The 24,178-nt window shown below is 41.5% G+C and overlaps 1 protein-coding gene across 1 annotated transcript in view; it reads left to right on the plus strand.

The window, feature by feature from the left end:
* The window catches only part of LOC145393488 (uncharacterized), a 46,682-nt gene continuing 22,504 nt past the window's right edge, over positions 1-24,178 (plus strand). The window contains exons 1-3 of the mRNA XM_080267612.1: positions 1-159; positions 12,650-12,718; positions 14,625-14,796. Coding sequence (XP_080123738.1) covers positions 12,651-12,718; positions 14,625-14,796 — 240 coding nt within the window. The 5' untranslated portion in view covers positions 1-159; position 12,650. The remainder of the gene's footprint in view (positions 160-12,649; positions 12,719-14,624; positions 14,797-24,178) is intronic.

Raw genomic sequence — 24,178 nt, forward strand, 5'->3', positions numbered from 1 at the left:
GGGAAGAGTCGGCGGAATTTATTTAGTCATATATTTTAGTGATATTAGTTGTATATCAGCCGTTGTTCTTGGCAGACGGTGTTAAATTAGGCCTTTGTAGGAACGGGAGGGAAGTGTCTCCGTCTGCTGAGGTCTGCTGTGTGATTCTGCTGCTGTAAGGTAGGCCAAGGGGAAAAATGTTAGCGCTGGCGATACGGAAATGGCTGTGTGTGTTCAGCGTGAGCCGGGTGGTGATGCCTGGGATACTGTTCAATGGACACTGATGATAAAGGCACTGCTGTACACTGGGAGGAAAGTGTTAATAAAAATGTATGAGAAACTTACCGTACTCACTTCCTGTGTGGGGGAGGGACGAGGGTAGCCGAGGACGGTTCCGGGACAGTTTGCCGTAACAACAAGACAATTCCCCGTCAGGTTGATTCCCCGTCATTTATTTACTATCTATCTATCTATCAATTGCCAGACGCCTCAATCCCGTTTGGGGTGGCCACAAACAAATCGCCTCCAAGTCGCTCTGTCCCCTGCCATTTCACTTCCCTGCTCCCAGCTCACACCTCCCTCGCTCATATACCTCTCCACCCCATCCCTCCATCTCATCCTCGGTCTCCCCCTCCCTCTTCCCCCCTCAACCTCACTCACATACACTCTCTTCGTCAGTCTTTCACCCTCCATCCTCTCCACATGGCCAAACCACCTCAGTGTGTTCCTCATAACGCTTCCTATCACATCCACATCCACACCACAACGCTTCTTTATATCCTCATTCGTCAGCCTGTCTCTTCACGTGACTCCACAGGCTCCTCTTAAATAACTCATATCAGTTTATTTAGCAGGTACACTAGTTTTTGAAGTATATGAGTTATGAAAGTGAAGGTGGTTTATTGTTTTTCTGTTAAATGTAAAATATAGCATCTAATAGTGAGTATTGTCATTTGAGGTGAAGTTGAGAGGTTTATGAGGGAGGGGACAGTGAGATGGGGGGAGGGCAGTCAAATGGTGGGTGACAGAGCAACTTGGAGGCATTTTGTCTGCAGCCACCCTTTGCGGGACTAGGGCGTCAGGCTATAGATAGAGACCTCTTCCGTGTCATTTTAAAATATAGCCAGGAAGTTGTAGTACCAGTGAAAATTAATGAAGACGGCTATGGGTGACAAAGTTGACTACAGCGAGGTGGAAACAAGTTAATAATTGACTACAAGCGCAACTTATAATTAATTTCTAAAGCCAATGCTATTGAATGAACATAGACTCAGATAGATCCCCCTGAAATGTATTTATTAAAGTATTAATTAATAATAAGTATATTTCAAGAATGACAGGGAATCGTCCAGGGTGTTCTTCATCCTGACAGGGAATCATCCATGTTTTGATGGTGAATTGTCTGATGGTGAATTGACTTGACAGCAAATTGTCTCGGAACCCCGAGGACAGTACCATGGAAATATAATAAATATTAATAATAATAAGTAATTAGTGTGAATATTATTTTGCAGGACCATCAGAAGTAACGCTAGTATACTGACAAGCAATTATACTAAGGTTCAGGGAATCCCCACACCAGGTCCAGCAGGGTAGGTGCAGGTATTGGCTGATGTACCATATTGGAAATATTGTTAAGTTACGCAGTAAATTCTCAATTATCCGGTGTAATTCAGCCAAACCCTACGCTGAATAACATGAAGCCTTGGATATTGCATATCCGGCTCAACATCCAGCTTTGGCCTGAATATTGTGATTCTGTCTTTACCTTGAATTTATGTTTAAGCACTTCTGCCTCAAGGTGTTGATCCCTCGTTTATTCTTGAGACAAGGCCACGGCATCGCCACTGCCCTTCACTTTGTTGCAGGTACTCCAGCTGAGACACAGTGGAGGTGGAGGTTGGTGGGCATGATGGGGTGTATCCTGGAACTCCTGGTTGCTGTGGGATGGCAGCCACAAACTTGTCTGGCTTCTTGAATACCTCTGTTGTCACACCCATGATGTTTCCTAAGTGTTTAGGAAGGCAATTAAAGAGTCTGTCTATCTATTGCCAGATGCCTTAATCCCGTATGGGGTGGCCACAAACAAATCACCTCCATGTCACCCTGTCCCCCGCCATTTCACTGCCCAGCTCCCAGCTCACACCCCCCCTCTCTCATATACTGTAAACTGGGGTGAATTCGGACGATTTTTTCATTTTTTTGTGCCATGTAATTTAGTTTTTGATTCAGTCCAAGATCTTAAGTACTGTATGTTGAGCTGGTCCACTAGGGTATCGAATCATAGCAGTACAAAATTTAAAACGTTTCATATATAATTATAGCAGATATAGTAATGGGTGTCTGAATTTGTACTCAGACTTTGGTGAATTCGGACACACTGTATAAATTCATACATAAATAGAAAATTAATGCATATGACTACCCTGGGTTCCCAGTTTAGTCTCGGACGTATGTGGGGCCATTTCGGACGCTCTGGGGCTTTTTAAAAAATGTTCTTCTAGTACAAAAATAATACCACTCCTTGACAGAATAAGCTAATGACTATAATGAGATATGAACACAACAGCAGTTTTATTTTTTTCCTTGGTTTAAATAAAACATATTAGAACACATGTAGATAAGATATATCTAGCTACAAACCTTAGTACTGTATATGGAACAATCATTTCTTGACTAATAATTTCGTTTTTGGAAGACTGATGGATTATAAGTTACAGGTGATATTTAACATGATTATTTGGCTTTACCAGTTTTTTGCTTGCCTTTTTCACTACGATAAGGACCTTGATCTCCACCAGTTCTTTTCTTAAATGTTCGAGTCATTGAGTGACCTTGTTTAAACAGGTAGTATTATAAGAGCTCAAGAGTATACCTGTAAATGATACATATGAACCCAATTACACGCAGTATCCACTTCTGGCAAATTATAAGCAATTGTACGTTGTAAAAAGTGTTACTTTTTCGTTCATACTCCCCCTGTCCGAATTCACCCCATGTCCGAACTGACTCCAGTTTGCATTAAAATTTTAAAAATTTCATTAAATGCCCAGTTAAGAGATTAATTGAGAAGATAACGCCAATTACTTACTTTGCACTTTCACACTACGCATGAAAGTACATCCGGGCACCGAAGATTTTCCTGCATCTGTTCATTAACATTTCTGCCAAAGAAAGTTTGCCAATGTTACAAATTTTATTCTTTTTACATATGTTTGCTTTTTAGTATATATTGGGTATGTGTCACGTGATATATTAAGTATCTTTATACAAGAAGGTACAGTAAAGAATTACAAACAATTGGGAGCAAACAGATTTCTAATATGTTTATTCATTAATTATTAATTAATTTAAACAACTTTTTATTGCAATAATATCCGAATTCGCCCCGAGTCCGAATTCGCCCCAGTTTACGGTACCTCCCCACTCCAATCCTTCACCGCATTAAAGAGTCTGATCCCCTTTTTATATAAGTTATTGTATTGGAGAGTCTTGATTCTGGCAGGGCATACCCGTGGAAGGTGTTTGGATACATTTCCTCCCTGTTCCTGCATCCTCTAATGGTTTGATGGTAGGAGGGGCTCTGTCTTGGCCTGTGTAATTAGATTTTCTAAATTTTTCTATGTACCGATATGTATGATAATGTATCTCCAATCTCCTCTCTACAGAATATGCTTGGTATCGTATAGTTTCTGTTAGTACTGGTAATCTAAATTTCCCATTTCTTCTTGTTGGTTTTTGGTTACTTTTGATACAGGTGGTGAATGTCCTTTGGAGGCCCTCTAGTTTTAATATGTTTGTTTGTTTATGTGGAGCCTAAAGTTGGGAGCAATAATTATCTTTATCTGTCTATTGCCAGATGCCTTAATCCTGTAAGGGGTGACCATAAACAAATCACCTCCTTGTCACCCTGTCCCCTGCCATTTCACTGCCCTGCTCCCAGCTCACACCCTGTCTCTCAGCAGTAATCAATATGGGATAAAACTATGCCTTTCTGTAGTGTGAACATAGTTGCTGGGTCTCTTGCCTTCAACGTTCATAAAATATACCCCATTAGTTGCCTCCATTTTGCTACAGTTTTTTTTAAGTGTGCCTTAAATGTGGCATCATCTGCTAATATTACCCCTATGTCTCTAACTTGTGATTTTCTTATGTCAGTTCCATTTAGCCAGTGTAAGATGTATTTATGCGACTGTTGTCACTAAACTTCACTCATTCAATTTATCCTTCACTCATTCGATTTATCCTTCACTCATTCAAATTTATCCTTCACTCATTCAGATGTACCTTTCACTCATTCAGATTTATCCTTCACTCATTCAATTTATCCTTCGCTCATTCAAATTTATCCTTCACTCATTCAATTGTATCCTTCACTCATTCAATTTATCCTTCACTCATTCAAATGTATCCTTCACTCATTCAAATGTATCCTTCACTCTTTCAATTTATCCTTCACTCATTCAATTTATCCTTCACTCATTCAAATGTATCCTTCACTCATTCAGATGTATCCTTCACTCATTCAAACTTATCCTTCACTCATTCAAATTTATCCTTCACTCATTCAGATTTATCCTTCACTCATTCAAATTTTCCTCATTGAACTTCATGTTATTTCTTTCTGCCCAATCATATATTATTTTTAGATCCTTCTTTAGTTGTTGGCTGTCCTGCAGAGTGTTAATAGGTCTAAATACTCAGGTACTGGTACCATCTGCAAATGAAAGTACTTGGCTGTTGAGATTAGTGTCTTTAATCATAATAATAAAAAGTATTGGGCCAAGTACATTGCCTTGAGGAATCCCACTTATCACAGTAGTGCCACTCCCATCTTAAATGTCAGGACCAACTTGACTAGCCCCAGGTTCCTATGCTCCTTATGAGGTGACATAGGATTGGATGATGGATGGATTCACTTGATGCTGCTCCTTCTACAAAGGTTACTTGTTTTTTTCCTATGAGGAATGCCTGATCCATCCCTCTATTTTACCCTTTATTCCTGTACTTTTGATCTTGTGGAGGAGAATCTCATGGTTAACTTTATCATAAGCTTTTGCAGCATCTGGGTATATTGCATCCACATTATGATTTTCTCTCAGTGATTTTAAGATTGACTCAGTCGGATACGTTTATGTGAAGTTACAGAACATGGTGAATGTTTTTGGCATATCCGATTGAGCCAGGATTCCGGGAACTTGATTAATGAGTGAATGGAAGCTTGGCCTATTGGATTGGGCAGATTTAGGCTGTCTGGACATTGCTACTCCTTACCCGGCCCTAGGGTGGGAAATGAGGTCCAGATGATGATGATGATTTTAAGATGAAGTTGTAGAAGTCAGTCAGTTGTGTGAGGCATGATCACTTGTTTCTGAATCCATGCTGGAAGGTGTTGATTAGATGATTTTCTTCAAGATAGTTAACAACATTTTTTTCACAGTTCTTTCAAATAATTTTACAACATTAGAAGTAAGGGAGATTGGTCTGTAATTCTCTGGCCCTCTTTTTGGTCCTCCTTTATAAATAGGTGGGATACAGGCTTGTTTAAATAGTGATGGGGTTTTCTGTGTGTCTGATGAATTTCTCCAGAGTACCTCAAGTGGTATTAATAGGGATGAGGTGACAACTCGAGGTGACTGGAACCACTGTCTGACTCTCTTCTTCTTCATTTCTGCAACATTCGCGGCCTTTCCTCTAACTTTCGCTCTGTTGAGCACCACCTCTCCTCCTCTAAACCTCACCTTCTTTTTCTAACGGAGACTCAGCTGTCTGAGGCAACTGACAGCAAACCCTTTCTGTATCCTCCTACTTTCTCTATACTCATTTCAAAGCCAAAGGTGGCTGTTGTGTATATATACGCAATGACTTATCTTGCTCTCGTGTTCCTGAACTCGATTCTTCTGAATTCTCAACACTCTGGCTTTGGCTTTCCTGTCATTCTCTGACTAAATATATCTGTGCTGTTTACTTATCCCCTAATTCTACTGACTATCAAAAATTCTTCGACTATCTTACTTCTACGATGGAACACATTCTATCCATTTCTCCTTTCTCTGAAATCTCCATTCTTGGAGATTTCAATGTTCACCACCACCTTTGGCTCTCCTCTCCTTTCACTGATCCACCTGGTGAACAAGCCTACATCTTTTCTATCCTTAATGACCTAGAGCAGCTTGTACAGCACCCTACCCGTATCCCAGACCACCTTGGAGAGAGCTCCAACATACTTGACCTCTTCCTCCCAACTAATCCTTCTGCTTACTCTGTTCATCTTTTCTCTCCGTTGGGCTCCTCCGATCACAACCTTATTACCTTAACCTGTCCTATCACTCCAGTACGGCCTGTGGACCCTCCAGGGAAACGTCGTCTGTGGCATTTTGGAGCCGCGGACTGGGAGGCCCTCAGGCAGTACTTCTTTGATTTTCCCTGGAATGATTATTGCTTCCATGGCTGGGAGCCATCTGAGTGTGCCTTGTGCATTACGGAGGTTATTCTCTCGGGCATGGAAGCATACATTCCTTTCTCATATCCTTTGACTAACACAAGAAAGCCTTGGTTTAATCACGCTTGTTCTAATGCTGTCCGCAACAAGGAGAAGGCCTACAAAAGGTTCCGGAGCCAACCCACCCCTGAATCACATCATCTTTACGTTTCTGCCCGGAATCGTGCTAAGTCTGTTCTTCGCTCTACTAAAAATAATTTCATCCATACTAAATGCTCTCAACTCTCCAACTCAAATTCTTCCCGCTCCTTCTGGCACCTTGCCAAAAATCTTTCTAACAACTTTACCTCATCATCCTTCCCTCCTCTTTTCTACTCTGATGGTTCTGTAGCTATTTCTTCTACTGATAAAGCAGATCTCTTCGCGCAGACTTTCTCCTCCAATTCCACCTTAGACGATTCCGGTGCTGTTCCTCCATCACTTCCCCCCTCTGACTTCCTCATGGCTGACATTAAAATTTCTTCAGTTGATGTATTTTCTGCCATCACTGGCCTCAGTACTAACAAGGCATATGGGCCTGATGGGGTCCCTCCTGTTGTTCTCAAGAACTGTGCTTCTGTGCCAACACCCTGCCTAGGTAAACTCTTTCGCCTTTGTCTGTCAACTTGTACCTTACCTTCTTGCTGGAAGTTTGCTCTCATTCAGCCAGTCCCAAAGAAGGGTGACCACTCCCAACCCTTCAACTATCGTCCAATTGCTTTAACGTCCTGTATTTCAAAAGTTTTTGAGTCAATTCTCAATAGAAAAATTTTAAGGCATCTTTCCTATCACAACCTTCTTTCCGATCGTCAGTACGGGTTCCGTCAGGGACGCTCCACTGGCGATCTTCTCACCTACCTTTCAGACTCCTGGTCATCCTCCTTTCGGGACTTTGGCGAAAGCTTTGCCATTGCACTTGACATCTCAAAGGCTTTCGATCGAGCCTGGCATATATCTTTAATTTCCAAACTATCCTCCTACGGTTTCTATCCTTCTATCTGTGCCTTCATTGCTAGCTTCCTTTCTGGTCGTTCTATAGCCGCTGTTGTAGACGGCCATCGTTCTTCTCCTAGATCTATTAACAGTGGTGTTCCTCAGGGCTCTGTCCTATCACCAACTCTCTTCCTTTTATTCATCAGTGATCTTCTAAGCTGTACATCTAACCCTATCCACTCATACGCTGATGACTCCATCCTTCACCTTTCCATTCGGTTCCCGCAACGCCCATCTCAACAGTTTCTTCATCAAACAAGGGATGAGGCTATGGCACACCTAATGTCTGACTTGGCTCGTATCTCTGACTGGGGTAAAAATAATATGGTTGTTTTTAATGCATCTAAGACTCAGTTCTTACACCTATCAACCCGACAAAATCTTCCACAGGTATATCCACTAATGTTTAATAATATTCAGCTTAATCCTGCATCAACCTTGAACATGCTTGGGGTTTCATTTACTCGGGACTTATCTTGGAAAGATCATATTACATCTCTTGTAAAATCTGCTTCCAAGAGATTGGGTGTGCTAAGCCGACTCCGCTCTTTCTTTACCCCTGCACAATTGTTTACTCCATACAGGGGTTTTATCCGTCCCTGTGTGGAGTACAACTCTCATGTGTGGGGAGGCTCCCCACATACAGCTCTTCTCAATAGGGTGGAGTCAAGGCTTTTCGTCTCATTTACTCTCCTCCTCTTACTGACTCCCTTCAACCTCTATCTCTTCACCGCACTGTTGCATCTTTATCTCTTTTCTATCGCTACTTTAATGGTCACTGCTCCTCTGAACTGTCTGCTTGCATTCCTCCACCTCTATGACGGGTGCGTAGCACCCATCTGGCAGCAAACTCTCATCCCTTTTCTGTCCAACTCTCTAATGCAAGAGTTAACCGTTACTCCCAGTCTTTCATTTATGCAACAGGTCAGCTCTGGAACTGTCTCCCTCTGTCTGTATTTCCTGCTGCCTATGATCTCCAGTCTTTCAAATGCAGTGTGTCCAGGCATCTCGAAATGAATGGATCTTGAATTTGGCTCTTTATTGTATTTTGTTTTTCTCTTGGAGGGAACTGTTACTGCGGGCTCATGGCCTTTGGTTCCTTCTTCCTCATTAAAAAAAAAAAAAAAAAAAAAAAAAAACACGGATCTGTCTCCCTCTGTCTGTATTTTCTACTGCCTATGACCTCCAGTCTTTCTAATGCAGTATGTCCAGGCATCTTGAAATGAGTGGATCTTGAATTTGGCTTTCTTTTGTACTGTTTTTGTTTTTCTTGGAAGGAACAGTTTGTGGGCTCCTGGCCTTTGGTTCCTTCTTCCTTGCATAAAAAAAGAAAAATACCATCTGGTCCAGATGAAGCTGTGGAAATCATTTCATTTATAGCCATCTCAATATTCTCTCTTTCCATTTGTATGTCTGTGATGAGAGTTTGTGCTTGTATGTGTGTGAGTTTGTATGTATGTGAGAGTTTGTGCCTGTATGTGTATGAGAGTTTGTATGTGTAAGAGTGTGTATGTATGTGAGAGTTTGTGCCTGTATGTGCTTATATGTGTATGAGAGTTTGTATGTGTGTAAGAGTGTGTATGTATGTGAGAGTTTGTGCCTGTATGTGCTTGTATGTGTGTGAGAGTTTGTGCTTGTATGTGTATGAGAGTTTTGTATGTGTGTGAGAGTTTGTGCTTGTATGTCTGTGAGAGTTTGTGCTTGTATGTGTATGAGAGTTTGTGCTTGTATGTGTATGAGAGTTTGTGCCTGTATGTGTATGAGAGTTTGTGCTTGTATGTGTATGAGAGTTTTGTATGTGTATGAGAGTTTTGTATGTGTGTGAGAGTTTGTGCTTGTATGTCTGTGAGAGTTTGTGCCTGTATGTGTATGAGAGTTTGTGCCTGTATGTGTATGAGAGTTTGTGCCTGTATGTGTGTGAGAGTTTGTGCTTGTATGTCTGTGAGAGTTTATGTTTGTATGTGTATGAGAGTTTGTGTTTGTATGTGTATGAGAGTTTGTGTTTGTTCTCAACCCTCTGACCTAAAGACTTACCAATAAAATCCATGGGTTTTCAGTTGATCTATTTGTATCCTGTTGCCCTTCCCTATTTCCACCTGTTCCATGTAATTGTCACACTTTTCCTTAAAAATATTTATTGAGGCAGCACCCACTACATTCTCTGGGAGTCTGTTCCAGTGATTGATTACTCTGTGAGCAAATGTGTTTCCGGTTTGTGATTTATTGAATGGCTTTTTGTACAGTTGAGTTCCCTTGCACATCGATGTCTGTCCTTTGAAAGAGGTCTAAGTGATTTATGTTGTCGTGTTCTTTCAGCATCTTATCAGCTTCAGTCATGTTTCCTCATCATTGACGCTCCTCCAGTTTTGCCACGTTGAGAGTTTTAAGACATTGTTCATAGGTAAGGTGTCTGGGATTGTCCTAGTGGCTCTTCCCTGAACTTTTTCTACTTTGTTTATGTTTCTTCTTTGTTGGGGAGACCACACTTGGACAGCATACTCCAGGTGGGTCTAATATATGTCCTGTAGATGATGGTGATGCCCTCATTTGTCCAATACTTGAATGCTCACTCCATAAGTCCAAGGATACTTTCTGCCTTAGACACAATCCTGTCTGTGTGTAGGTCAAATTTTAAGTTATCGCTAAGTTATACCCCCAGGTCTTTTTCTGACGTGGACTTCAATATATTAACCTCTGATGTCGTAAGTGTGCTGTGGATTGTTCTTTCCTATATGCATAATGTTGCATTTAGCAGGATGGAATCTCATTAGCCATGGATCAGACCATTCTGCCATATTGTTTATATCATTCATTCATTCATTGCCAGATGCCATGTATCCCAAACGGGGTGGCTAAGGGCTTAGAGTTGTTTTACAGGGAGGGGCACTAATCCTCCACCAACCTCACTTGACACGTAGGGATGCCAACAGCATCTGGTGTTCCCAGGCGGTCACCCATCCAAGTACTAACCAGACCCAACGTTGTTTATATTGCTTTGTTTTATTTGGTGTTCTGGTGTATTGACATGGTTAAGATTGTGCATGCGGAGTTCACTATTTTCAGATGTTCGTTGATGTATACTAAGAACAGCAAGGGACCTGGTCCTGCACTGAACCCTGTGGGATGCCACTTGATACCTTAGTTAAGGCAGACTTGATACCCAGTGTATTTGGACAGTCTGCTCCCTTTTTGTTAGGAAATCTTCACTCCACTTCAGCACACTTCTTCCCACTCCAGTTTTCCTCAGCGTGTAAATTATCCTGCCATGTGGACTGTATCAAAGGCCTTGGCAAAATCAAAATAGACCACGTCAAAGGAATGATAATTGTCGTGCATGTCTGACCAGTCCTGCAGCATTTCTGGCAGGTTTATTAAGCACATTTCCCTCTTCTGAACCCATGTTGGTTTGTGCATAATACATTTCTGTCCTCGAGAGATTTAAGTAGTCCCATTTTGCTTCTTCAAGAACCTTTCTGATGACATATGTCAGGCTCATTGGATGAGAGTTTCCTGGCTTTGTACTCTGCCACTTTTGAATATAGGAGACACTAAAGTCTTATTCCAACTCCTTGGTACACTAGCAGTTTGAATTGACTGGTTGAACAGAATCGTTAATGACTCACTAAGTTCCTCTGCTCATCATCATCATCATCGTCATCATCATCATCATGACCTCCTTTCCCACCCTAGGGCAGGGTGAGGAGTAGCAACATCCAGACAGTCCAAATTTGCCCAATCCAATGGGCCACGCTTCCATTCACTCATCATTCAAGCCCCCGGCATCCTGGCTCTGTCTGCCTCCACAATCAGTCAATATCCCTTTTTAGGAAACACTCATTTTCTTGCCATGTGAGCTTTTCAAGATAACTTAACACAGCTTTGGGTGTTCTTTTCACTCGTTTAATATTAGTATTAGCAACATCTTTACACGCTGTACTATTATGATCATTTTTGTTTTCACTGTTTACACATTAATTTTTTTTATAACTTTCTTCCTGCCACTGTTTACATTGTTTACACTTGGATGGCTTGAGCAATTTGTTCAGGATCCTAAAAACTTCACCATGAGCAAAAAATGAAAACTAATCATATAAAAACAATACAGTAATGATGCAGTACAGTAATACAGTACTGTACATAGTGTACTATTGTCTGTACTCACCAAGTGTTGGCATAAATGGGGAGAAACAGCACTGGGGGGTTCACACTTGTAAATAGTGCAGTACAGTACACAATACAGCACAGGGGTACTTAACAGTCTTACTAGAGCACTAGGACCTGAGTACTGACTGGCCATTAGCTTTGCAACACAGTGTACAGTACAGTAACTTAACATATGCTGCCATAGTCAAATCACCAGGGTATTGTGGCCATATGGTCAGAAGAGCAGCAGCGCACACACATGCCTTGACTCTGTGACATCCACGGGTGAGAATGACAGTTTGGCTGTAGTGTTGACACGTGGGATGAGCCACGCCCACAACAGATTCTGGTTGGCTGGTGCATAGCCGGTGTTTTCCTTGGCTCTCGAGTTTCGGGATTTCCCCTGACGCTGGTTGGCCACTGCTTACGAGCCGGTTGAGACCGCTCAGTGCCAGAAATTGCATTGGACAGCTGGTGAAGTCCCATTCTGGCACCAGATGTTGCATAGTTTAGCCAGGTATTGCTTTAATAGAATCAAGATGGCTGTGTTGAATATTGTGTTGGGCCATATATTTCACCGATGGATAATTGAGAGTTCACCGTACAGTATTTTGTTTATAAAGGCTCCAACCTGCTTGTATGTATTGGCCTTGGTCATGTAAAGGCAGACCTCCATGTTGCATGATCTGTGGCAGCTTACCTACACACTCCCTTGAAGTCTTGATGGCCTTGTCCCAGGTCTTTTTCAGTCAGCCTCTTGCAGTCCTGCCCCCATCACACTTCTCACCTTCCTCACCCAGTTATCATCCTCCATCCTCTCCACATGCCCAAACCATCTCAATCTACCCCTCCTCACATAAAATCAGCATTATCTCACAGTCTACCTCTAATACCACTACACCTCTCATGCACCCATTTATCACAAACACTGCACAAGATGGAGTTGTTTCCCATGCCCTATGGCATACTGCACATTATTAATCATTTACAGGTGCGTGCATTTTTTCCTTCACCATTTCCAATTTCATTGTCATGTTTTTTTCCTGTTTACAGGATGTCTGGGTACCCATACCCTGGTGGTGGCGGTGTTGGTGGAGTTGGCGGTGGTGGACAGTATGGGGGGTAAGTTAAACAAGTGTTTCGTTCATCGTGCATCCCCTCTATGGCACTTCTTCGTGACTAGCATCGTATTCCAGTGGTAATGCCTTGTTACAGCTCAGCATTCAAGATGGAGAAAGGCAGTTTTATGCCGGGTTAAAGTAAACAGAGTACAGTTTGTTGGTGTCTTGTTGCACACGCATCATGCTGACTCGTACTCTCCCTAATACCCACTCAGAATAATATATGTTTAACTCAGGAACCATCACTACCTGGGGAATATTAGGCATGTTCCTGTGCTGGTGACAGAGTTGGGATGCATCACCTAATTCCGTAGTAAGTGTTGACATCTTGGGGCAGTGAGTGTGTTTCTGCATCACACCTGTTGGGAAGAAGACTGGGGAAGAAGTTGCTTTGTTCATGGCTGTGTATGTCACCCTCAGCACAGCCATGTCTTACCACTTGTTACTAACCCAAGTTCTTTGTAACCAACCTTCACTGGTTTTACAGTTACAGGTTTTATGTTCGGAACCTGTGGAATATTTTTTTCTCAGTTGACTGCTTTGTCAGCTGCGTTTGATGTCTTTATAGGACAAATCCCCCAGCCACATCTGGCATCAAGGTGCCCCAGAGGAACAAGGTTAATGTATATTTCAGAAGACTTATGACACATTTGTCCATACTGTGTACTGGTGATGACCTGTACTGAAGTGCTATTCCTTTTTCCTATTTCTGGATCTTATGGATTCCATTGAAATAGCGGGAAATTACTTTACAAGGATAACATTAATAAGATTACCTTTGGGTGTTACAGTATTATGTGAGACTGCCAGTGTGCTCTCTGTTAACATATTCAGGAAGTTTGCATCACATTTGGCTGATGTGTTAAATTCATACGCCTTTTGCTGCAGCGTGTTATCCTGTTATTGCTGTGTCATCAGGATTGGCTGTAAACCTTGTGACAAACACTTCACACAAGCATTCATATTGGTAAATTTCTTATGGCATGTACTATCTACTTTTTTCCCTGAAAATTGCTTTCTAAAACTGCCTGTGTCTTGCACACCCAAAGTAGCTCCAGCTTATGTTTATGAGTTGAGTTTTCACTATTGATTCCTTATGTACCAGCAGATTGAATTAATGTACTTACCAGCTACAGGTGCTACTGTTTACACTATGTATTTTAGCTTGTTTAACTGTGAAGATAGAACACTAGGTGGTTGGGTACCACTGACCCTATGATGTAAGTGTGATGTGTGGTTACAGACATGGTAACTAGTCATCTTTTTATCACTTTCAGGCAGGGAACTCACCCACAAGTACACAGACACGAGTCCAGGCTAGGACTCGCTTTTACAAATCTTACTACTCATCTTCGATCATTTTTGCTCCAACAGTTTGCAGCAACTGTTTTGAAGTATTTGGCTGGTTGTGGTGCCTGGTTAAACTGCCACACCATAAAAACCTTCAGCCGTTTTACAACCAGCCCAAGTGTGTGGGTTCCATGCTGTCACTTATGTGGATTTCCAGCAGTTTATGATGTAGTTGTTTGACATAAAATTAAATCATAGTGTGGGAGACAGTTTATTATTACACAGTAGCCATCATTTTTGCTTTTTCAATGCTGGCTTCGTGTGTCACATTTAGAGGCAAGAGAATGCTTACTTTACCTCTTGTTGATTCTTTTATCTCTTTCAAATCTTATGCAAGTTTGTTGTTCATGTTTGATCTTGCATAAGTGTGTTTAGTATTAAGTTTGTCTTCTGTGTCTAATGTTGAGTTTTTTTCGTGTGTCTTAGTAATGCACAGGGTTTTTCTTCCCACGGCTGATCGTTGGTGACACACGTAAGTTTGTTTTCTGTTTTAACCTGAGTGGACGTTTGTGGGTAAGTTTTCTGCCATGTCTAATATTGGTGTGTGTTTTATGCAGGCGAGATGTGGAGTTTCGAGGCAGGGACAGAGACAGGGGCAGGGGCAGGGACAGAGGTCGTTCCCCAGAGCCCTCGAGAGACAGACTTCTTGGCTCGTTGAAAAAGCTCAGCAGCCTGAATGAGTCCCAGTCAAAACTTGCACTCAGTATCCTCAATGCTGTTATGAACGCGGTGAGAACAACGATAGTTTACTAAGCCTTGTGTAGCCATCTCTGTTTTCTCCCTCAAGGTAATTTTATTGTGGTTGTGAAGGGGTGGAGTAACCTTGTAAACCCCTTAACTTCTTTATGATTCTTTCTGCTTTACGCCTTCTGCCTTGAGGGGACTTTATTTCTGGTAGTGCAGGGGGCAGACAACACTCTCTGCCTTCTCTGCTCTCCCCTCCACCATTATCCTATCATGTTGCCGCCACACAGTTTCATGTAGCATACCTAGAGCCTCTGGTATAACATTGGCCTTGCTGCGGCACCATCACATAAACAGTACTGTGTTTTATTCAGCCCATGAGTGACTCTGATACTTAACACGTCGGAAACATTAAGTATTCTCTGTGTGGCTGTTTTTCATGTTTTATTCTGGCTCCTGTCATGTTTGTATTTATTCATTTTCACACTGGGGGGGATGAATGACTCTGTATTGTGTTTTATTCAGCCGATGACTGACTCTGGTACTGAACACATCGGTAACACTCATGAGGCATTCTGTGTGTGGATGTTTTTCATGTTTTATTCTGGCTCCCATTACATATATATTTCTTCACCTTTTCACTGGGGGGATGAGTGACTGTACTGTGTTTTATTCAGCCCAAGAGTGACTGGTACTAAACACAGAAACATTTATGAGGCATTCTGTGTGTGGATGTCTTTCATGTTTTATTCTGGCTTCCATTACGTTTATATTTATTCACTTTCACATGGGGGGGAGGGGGATGAGTGACTCTGTACTGTGTTTTATTCAGCCGATGAGTGACTGGTACTGAACACATCGGAATCATTAAGCATTCTGTGTGTGGATGTCTTTCATGTTTTGTTCTGGCTGTTGTCATGTTTATATTTATTCATTTTTACACTAGGGGGGGATTATTCATCATTCATTTCTTTACCAGGATCTCATTTATTCTCCTTCAGTGTTTTATTCTGCTCTGGACAGATTCCTTCACTGACCCTCTCTTGATTCTATGGCTGTTTCTTGTCACTATCTTGCTATATTTTTTATTTAACTTGAACGAGACTTGTAAGAATGAGAGAGAGAGGCGGTAGGGGTATATACAGGTATTTTGTACTGGTTTTTGTAATTTGCAGAACTTTGGCCTATCAGAATGCTTTCTGAACTGCATCTCTCTGGAACACGCCTCTCCAGAGTTGTTTCCCTCCAAACTTCAACCCAGCTGTTCAAGTCCAACTGTTACAGATATTTTACAAATGGATGATGCCAGTAATCTGGTGTATGGATTTTTTTTTTCTATTCATTTTCCTTCCTCTGTTCTGTTCTTGCATTCATACATTCATTCATCATCCAATCCTGTGTTGCCCCATGAGGAGTGTAGGAGCCTGGGGCTAGGCAAGTTGGTCCTGACATTTAAGATAAGGGAGAAAAAAAAACAGACTTCAAATTCCTCTACATTTTAGTAATTAGCTGGTTTTGCCACTGTATTGTTTGTAGCCATAGTCCCCCCACCTGTACCAACCTAGCCAGCTGGTGCAAGACTGGTCCATACAAGGAAGCGTGATGCCATCTGGATTTGGCCCTTATATATTACCATAGTTTAGAAATTATTATGAACTCATTGGCTTTATTTTGTGCTGTTTAGTTATTCATTTCATCCGTCATCTAATCCTACATTGCCCTGAGAGGAGCGTAGGAGCCCGGGGTCAGGCAAGTTGGTCCTGACATTTAAGACGAGAGGTAAATAGTAAGTTGCTGGGTACTATGAGGGTGTTTTGTGGCAGTAAGCTCTCTATCCTGCCATACAGCCATCGCTCTCAGCCAGGAAACTCAGCCATCGATACATTAAGTCAGAGATCAAGTGGGCACAAGTTTGATAGCATCTGTAATTTCCATTTCCCAAGAGTGTCAAGCAAAATCTGGGAATCAATTTGGCTGGTTTTAGTGTTTTGTTAAGTGTCCAGCTGCGTACTGTGTCCAGCCCCATTGTAGGGCAGTCTGAAGCCGTTGTTCATCCATAATGCTTGTTGTTCATCCATAATGCCCATTTTTCATCCATAATGCTCGTTTGAAGCTGTTGTTCATCCATAATGCTCATTTTTCATCCATAATGCTCGTTTGAAGCTGTTGTTCATCCATAATGCTCATTTGAAGCTGTTGTTCATCCATAATGCTCATTTGAAGCTGTTGTTCATCCATAATGCTCATTTGAAGCTGTTGTTCATCCATAATGCTCGTTTGAAGCTGTTGTTCATCCATAATGCTCATTTTTCATCCATAATGCTCGTTTGAAGCTGTTGTTCATCCATAATGCTCGTTTGAAGCTGTTGTTCATCATTAATGCTCGTTTGAAGCCGTTGTTCATCCATAATGCTCGTTTGAAGCTGTTGTTCATCCATAATGCTCGTTGTTCATCCATAATGCTCATTTGAAGCTGTTGTTCATCCATAATGCTCATTTGAAGTTGTTGTTCATCCATAATGCTCATTTGAAGCTGTTGTTCATTCATAATGCTCATTTGAAGTTGTTGTTCATCCATAATGCTCGTTTGAAGCTGTTGTTCATCCATAATGCTCGTTTGAAGCCGTTGTTCATCCATAATGCTCGTTTGAAGCTGTTGTTCATCCATAATGCTCGTTGTTCATCCATAATGCTCGTTGTTCATCCATAATGCTCGTTGTTCATCCATAATGCTCGTTGTTCATCCATAATGCTCGTTTGAAGCTGTTGTTCATCCATAATGCTCGTTGTTCATCCATAATGCTCGTTGTTCATCCATAATGCTCGTTGTTCATCCATAATGCTCGTTGTTCATCCATAATGCTCGTTTGAAGCTGTTGTTCATCCATAATGCTCGTTGTTCATCCATAATGCTCGTTTGAAGTTGTTGTTCATCCATAATGCTCGTTTGAAGCCATTGTTCATCCATAATGCTCGTTTGAAGCTGTTGTTCATCCATAATGCTCGTTTGAAGCTGTTGTTCATCCATAATGCTCGTTTGAAGCTGTTGTTCATCCATAATGCTCGTTTGAAGCTGTTGTTCATCCATAATGCTCGTTTGAAGTTGTTGTTCATCCATAATGCTCGTTTGAAGCTGTTGTTCATCCATAATGCTCGTTGTTCATCCATAATGCTCGTTTGAAGTTGTTGTTCATCCATAATGCTCGTTTGAAGTTGTTGTTCATCCATAATGCTCGTTGTTCATCCATAATGCTCATTTGAAGCTGTTGTTCATCCATAATGCTCGTTTGAAGCTGTTGTTCATCCATAATGCTCATTTGAAGCTGTTGTTCATCCATAATGCTCGTTGTTCATCCATAATGCTGTTGTTCATCCATAATGCTCATTTGAAGCTGTTGTTCATTCATAATGCTCATTTGAAGCTGTTGTTCATCCATAATGCTCATTTGAAGCTGTTGTTCATCCATAATGCTCATTTGAAGCTGTTGTTCATCCATAATGCTCATTTGAAGCTGTTGTTCATCCATAATGCTCATTTGAAGCTGTTGTTCATCCATAATGCTCATTTGAAGCTGTTGTTCATCCATAATGCGTGTTTGCAACAGTTTGTGCATCGTTAGTGTGCTGGGACAAACCTCTTCAGTACCATGGTGCAGTTTTGTAGGTTTTTGTTCATGGTCACAGATGATATGATGCCATTTAGGTAAGCTGGTTAGGACAGAATTTATGAAGGCTTTTACCCAACTTGAATCTCTCTCTCTCTCTCTCTCTCTCTCTCTTTTCTGGAAGGAACGGTTTGTGGGCTCCTGGCCTTTGGTTCCTTCTTACTTGCATATATTAAAAAAAAAAAAAAAAAAAAACTATACCCAACTCACCAACCATGAAAACTCAGTGCAAACACAAGTACTGTAAATTCCTATGTACACTGTCTGTCTTTCTATTGCCAGACGCCTTAATCCTGTAAGGGATGGACACAAATAAACTGCCTCCGTGTCACCCTGTCCCCCGCCATTTCACTGCCCTGCTCCGAGCTCACACCCCCCTCTCTCATATACTTCTCCACTCCATCTCTCCATCTCATTCTTGGCCTTCCCATCCCTCTCCCCACCTCCACCTCATTCATATACTCTCCTCGTCAGTCTCTCTCTCACATACACACACGAAAAATAATATAGAGTTGTCTTTGGATTTAAGGGGTTAATTGCCGCTTTTTTCAGTATACGCTTGCTGTCCCCAGAGGTTTGATTCGGCCAGTGTACAGCCACTTGCTGAGAGAGAATTGATACATTGCTCTCTCTCTCTCTCTCTCTCTCTCTTTTAGGAAGAACATTTATTCATTTATAACATGTAGCGATTTCATAACAACACAGTCATGACTAAGGGCAGGGGCGAGAGTTGAATGGAAACATTTACCAATGTCGCACACATCGTTGAGTGAGCTGTGTTTGGTGCATAAGGTCTGGGTCAGCCTGTGGGGGTCCTGCAATACCTGGAAGCAGTTTAACGCAGGCTGTGTCGAAAGAGTTCAAGAGGGTTAACTTGAACAAATTTTGCTGTTTCTCTATACTATCTATCTATTGCCAGACGCCTCAATCCTGTTTGGGGTGGCCACAAACAAATCGCCTCCAAGTCGCCCTGTCCCCCGCCATTTCACTACCCTGCTCGCAACTCACACCCCCTTCATATACCTCTCCACCCCATCCCTCCATCTCATCCTCGGCCTCCCTCTCCATCCCCCCCCACCCCACTCACATACACCCTCCCCATCAGTCCCCCACCCCCCATCCCCTCCACATGGTCGAACCACCTCAGTGTGTTCCTCATAACGCTTCCCATCACATCCAAATCCACACCACAACGCTCCCTGTCTGTCTATCTATTGCCAGACGCCTTAATCCTGTAAGGCGTGGCCACAAGTAAATCGCCTCCATGTCGCCCTGTCCTCCGCCATTTCACTGCCCTGCTCCCAGCTCACACCCCCCTCTCTCATATACCTCTCCACTCCATCCCTACGTTTCATCCTTGGCCTCTTTCACCTTACCTTGGCCCAAATTTTGCCTTTTTCTCTACCCATCACTGTTTCTTTCACCTTATTTGACTCCAGTTTACATTTTCTTGCAGCTAATTTCCCATAGCCCAGTGGCAGAATAAGACAACACTGGCTTTACATCATTTCCACAGCAATTTGTCCATCCATCCATCATCCAATCCTATGTTGCCCCATGAGGAGCGTAGGAGACCGGGGCTAGGCAAGTTGGTCCTGGCATTTAAGATGAGAGTGAAGCAATTTGTTCTTACCTAATTGTATCTTTACAGGAATGAGTCAAGCTCGTACTGTCCCGTGTCTTAAACCATTTTTATCGTACATATCCTTAAATTTATGAATAGTTTTGGCACACACTATCTCATTTGGTAGTGCATTCCACTGATCAATTGCCCTATTGGGGAAACTGAATTTCTTTACATCTTTGTTGCCTCTCTTTCTAAGTATTTTTTTTGCAGTGTCCTCTTGCTGATGCTTCCCCATAGGTTATATATTCATTTATGTCTATTTTCTCTTTCCCTGATATGCATTTATATAGCATAATCATGTCACCTCTTTTCCTTCTCTCCTGTAGTGTTGGTAGATTCAGTTTATTTAGTCTTTCTTCATAGCTTAGATCCCTTAAGCTTGGTACCCATCTTGCTGCGGCCCTTTGAACTTTTTCAATCTTAGCTACGTGTTTTTTGAGATGAGGACTCCAGACTACTGATGCATACTCCAGGGTTGGTCTGATGAATGATGTTATTATCTTTCTCAGCATGTCTTCATTTACGTATGTGAATGCTATTCTCATATTTGCAAGCAGTGTATACATGTTCCGTACCTTCTCGCTGATGTGGTCAGCCGGAGATAGTCTGTTATTGATAATCACACCTAGGTCTTTCTCTCTTTCTGATGTGTATAGGGTTTTATTTCCTAACTTATAATCCCAATCAGGTCTTTTTCCACTTTTACCAAACTTGATTACATGACACTTGTCCACATTGAGTTCCATTTTCCATGTACTACTCCATTCATGAAGTTTATTTAATTCTTCTTGTAGCTCCCTACAAGAGTCTCTGCTAGTAATTCTCCTTTGTTTTTTTGCATCATCTGCAAACATATTCAGATAGCTTTCATTTCCAGTGTTACTGTTTATATCATTTATATACACTAAAAACATGATTGGTGCCAGCACTGAATCCTATGGAACTCCGCTGGTCACTTCTTTCCATGATGAGTAATTTCCCCTTAATACTGTTCTCATTTCCCTTTCCCAGAGAAAATGGTGCATCCAACAGTGCAGTTTGCCTTGGATACCTCCTTGATGGTACAGTTTCCATATAAATCTTTGGTGCAGTACACTGTCACATGATTTCTTGAATTCTAAATAGATACTGTCCACCCATCCATCTCTTTTCTGTTATGTTTCAGTAACTCTGTCATAGTAGCTTATTAGATTAGTAACACATGATTTTCCCTTTCTGAAACCAAACTGTCTTTCTGTTATCATATTGTGTTCTAGATGATTTACCAAAACTTTCCTCATCAGCTTTACTAATACCTTGCTTACAACACTGGTCAGTGATACTGGTCGAGTAGTTCAGTGGATTTTGTCTGTTACCTTTCTTGAAAAAGGGAACAAGGTTTGCTTTCTTCCAAATATCAGGTAGTTTACCTTGACCTAAGGATTCCTTGAATATTAAAGATATTGGTCTGCTTAACCCAGCATGAAATTTCATCAGGACTATATGTTTTTCCTTTGTCTAATTTACTTAACATTCTGTACTTCTTTTTCTGATATTTGTACATCTGGTAATATGTAAGGGGATGGGTCCATTATGATGTGGCAGGGGTAAACCAGCTCTGCTGTTGGGCCCTGCTGCGGATGTCGCTGATTGCACTGCGCAGTTGACCCTCGTGTGGTGTGGTGTGATGAGGATCTGTCCCTTCTCCCCTTGGGACTAAGATGCAAATGAATGTGTGTGTGTGTGGATGAGTAAATTAGGAGTGTGTCGTCCTGTCTCGGCTACCTCCTTTTCATTGGCGGATGCAACCTAGGTATATAGACAGATAGATAGTAATATGTGTGGGCGTGCACGTTCCATATCATCTCTCTTAAAATTATCATCTTCTGTAAAAACTGGTTGGAACTTTTTATTTAATACTTCACAAATATCTTGCTCTTGTGTATAGGTGATTCCCTCGTCTGTAATGGATTGTATTTTATCTTTACTTTGGTTTTGCTTCGGATGTAGCTGTGAAATAGCTTAGGTTGATCACTACTGTTATTATAAATATCTTCCTCAAACTGCCTCTGAGCCTCCCTCCTTATCTTTGTATAATCATTTCTTGTCTGTTTATAGTTGTTATCTGTCCTCTCACTATTGTGTCTTCTGTATCTATTCCACAGCAAGACTCTTTTTTCTAGTGATTTTTTACATTTTGTATTAAACCATTTCTTTATTTTCATTTTTGTGCTGATGGAAGGAATTTTGGACTCCTGTTTCATAAAGATCACAGAATTTTCTGTACGGTATGTAATACAAACAGCCCTGTAATTTTCAACAAATTTTTGGGGGGCCCCAGGCAAAATGTTTATACCTTTGTACTACAAACTTAAAATTTACCCAAAAGTTGATGTTTACTGAGGCATGTATGTGTAGTGATGGAGTTGGGTGTTTTAATATAAGGCTTCACTTTCCGCCAGTCTGAATTTTCAACCCAGGCTGTGACTAACAGTTTGGCCATTTAACATTTTTGATGCACACTGCTGCATCCTTATCAAGAGTGTTCCTACACACCTGTGGTAGGATTCAGGTTACTGAACCCTCAATCTTAGTTGAAGTTATAGAAAACATTGGGGGGCTATAAGCCCCCACTAGCCCCCACAGAAATTATGGCCCTGATTTAAATCTTGTCCTTGCTTCTTTTCCCAATCTGTTTCTAAGAAGTACTTCTTTAGGTCATGATAGTTTCCATTTTTGTTGTTTAGACTATTTTCATTACTGTTAACTATGTCATATGTAATCCTGAAGTTGCAATTTGATACTGTATGGTCAGTTTTGCCGAATGGAGGGTGATACATTATATTGTCAGTATCATTTTCTTGCCTTGTAAATATAAGATCTAATCCTGATGGTACATCATCCTCTTTTTCTGGTGTTTTCCTTTACATGTTGTGTTAGGAAAAACTCCAGCACAAGATCCAGGAGCTTTTCGTCCCAACAGCTTTCATGGCTTTTTACATCTACAATCTTCCAACTTATATTTGTATTGAAATCTCCATTTAATATAATTCTTTCAGATTTCTCCCCCATTCTGTGTAGTAGTGTTCTCTAACTCTGAATTGTACTCTTTGCCAGGTCTTCAGATTTGCCTCTTTCCCAAGTGTTTGTTCTGGGTGGCATGTATAAATTTGCCACAGTTAATATTCCTTCAGATGTACAGTCAAGTTGCCTATGGCACGAACTTCCGTCCCGCAGTTTTCTGTGACACAGCAAGGTGCCAGAACCAAAAAAAATGAACCACGCACATAAAATTCCTATGGCGCGGGGGCGCGGCAAGGTTTGAAACGCCCAGGCAAATTCCCCTGGCGGTTGGCACGCTCCCCTGTTTGTAAACAAAGAAGATGGCGACCTCTTCAGCTCCATACTACAAATGCTCCAACTGTGGACTTTTTTCTCTCTTATGAGGAGGTTAAACTTCACCAAATTCATTGTGTTAAGTAATGAAACAAAAAGATTCTTTGGGTGTTGTGACTAGTTTATAGGTTTGTTTGTAAAACCGCTGTGAACAGGTTAGTGACAAAGCACCAGTCTCTGAGCTAAGACGAAGTATAATGCCTCCCGTCATCATCATCACGTATATAAGATTGATTATTAATGTGTTAAGTGTGAGTTTTGTTGACACTTGAGCATACAGACTTCATCAAATAAACTTCAGTCAGTGCTGGACCAGGCAGCCTCTGCCATCTGTAATGTCTTGGTCAGGCAGCTGATCAGCTGACTGACCAAAACATTAAAGATGGCTGTTTGTCTTTGGATTAGTTGTTTTACAGGAAGGGGCACTAACCCTCCGCCAACCCACTTGTTGACGTAGGGAACACGTACGGGTTGGTTATATGGTTACCACCCAGCATTGTAGGTGATGATGGTAATTGTAGTTAGGAATGTGGTTAGATTGATAAAGATAGTGACGTGTTATTTTGTACAGTTTTGCAAATGTAGTGTTAGGTATGTGTTTTTCTGTATTTGCCCCACATAAAGAGTTTGATGAGGGGGAGGGGGAGGGGGAGTGATGATTATGTGGAGGATTATGATGATGATGATGAGGAGGAGGAGGAGGAGGAAGAGTAGGGGGAGAAGAAGGAGGAGGAGGTGGCTGGATATTTTGTTATGTGGT

This window comes from Coenobita brevimanus, chromosome 3 (genome assembly GCF_032717465.1).
Source record: "Coenobita brevimanus isolate Jiangsu-jjx chromosome 3, ASM3271746v2, whole genome shotgun sequence".
Taxonomy (NCBI): domain Eukaryota; kingdom Metazoa; phylum Arthropoda; class Malacostraca; order Decapoda; family Coenobitidae; genus Coenobita; species Coenobita brevimanus.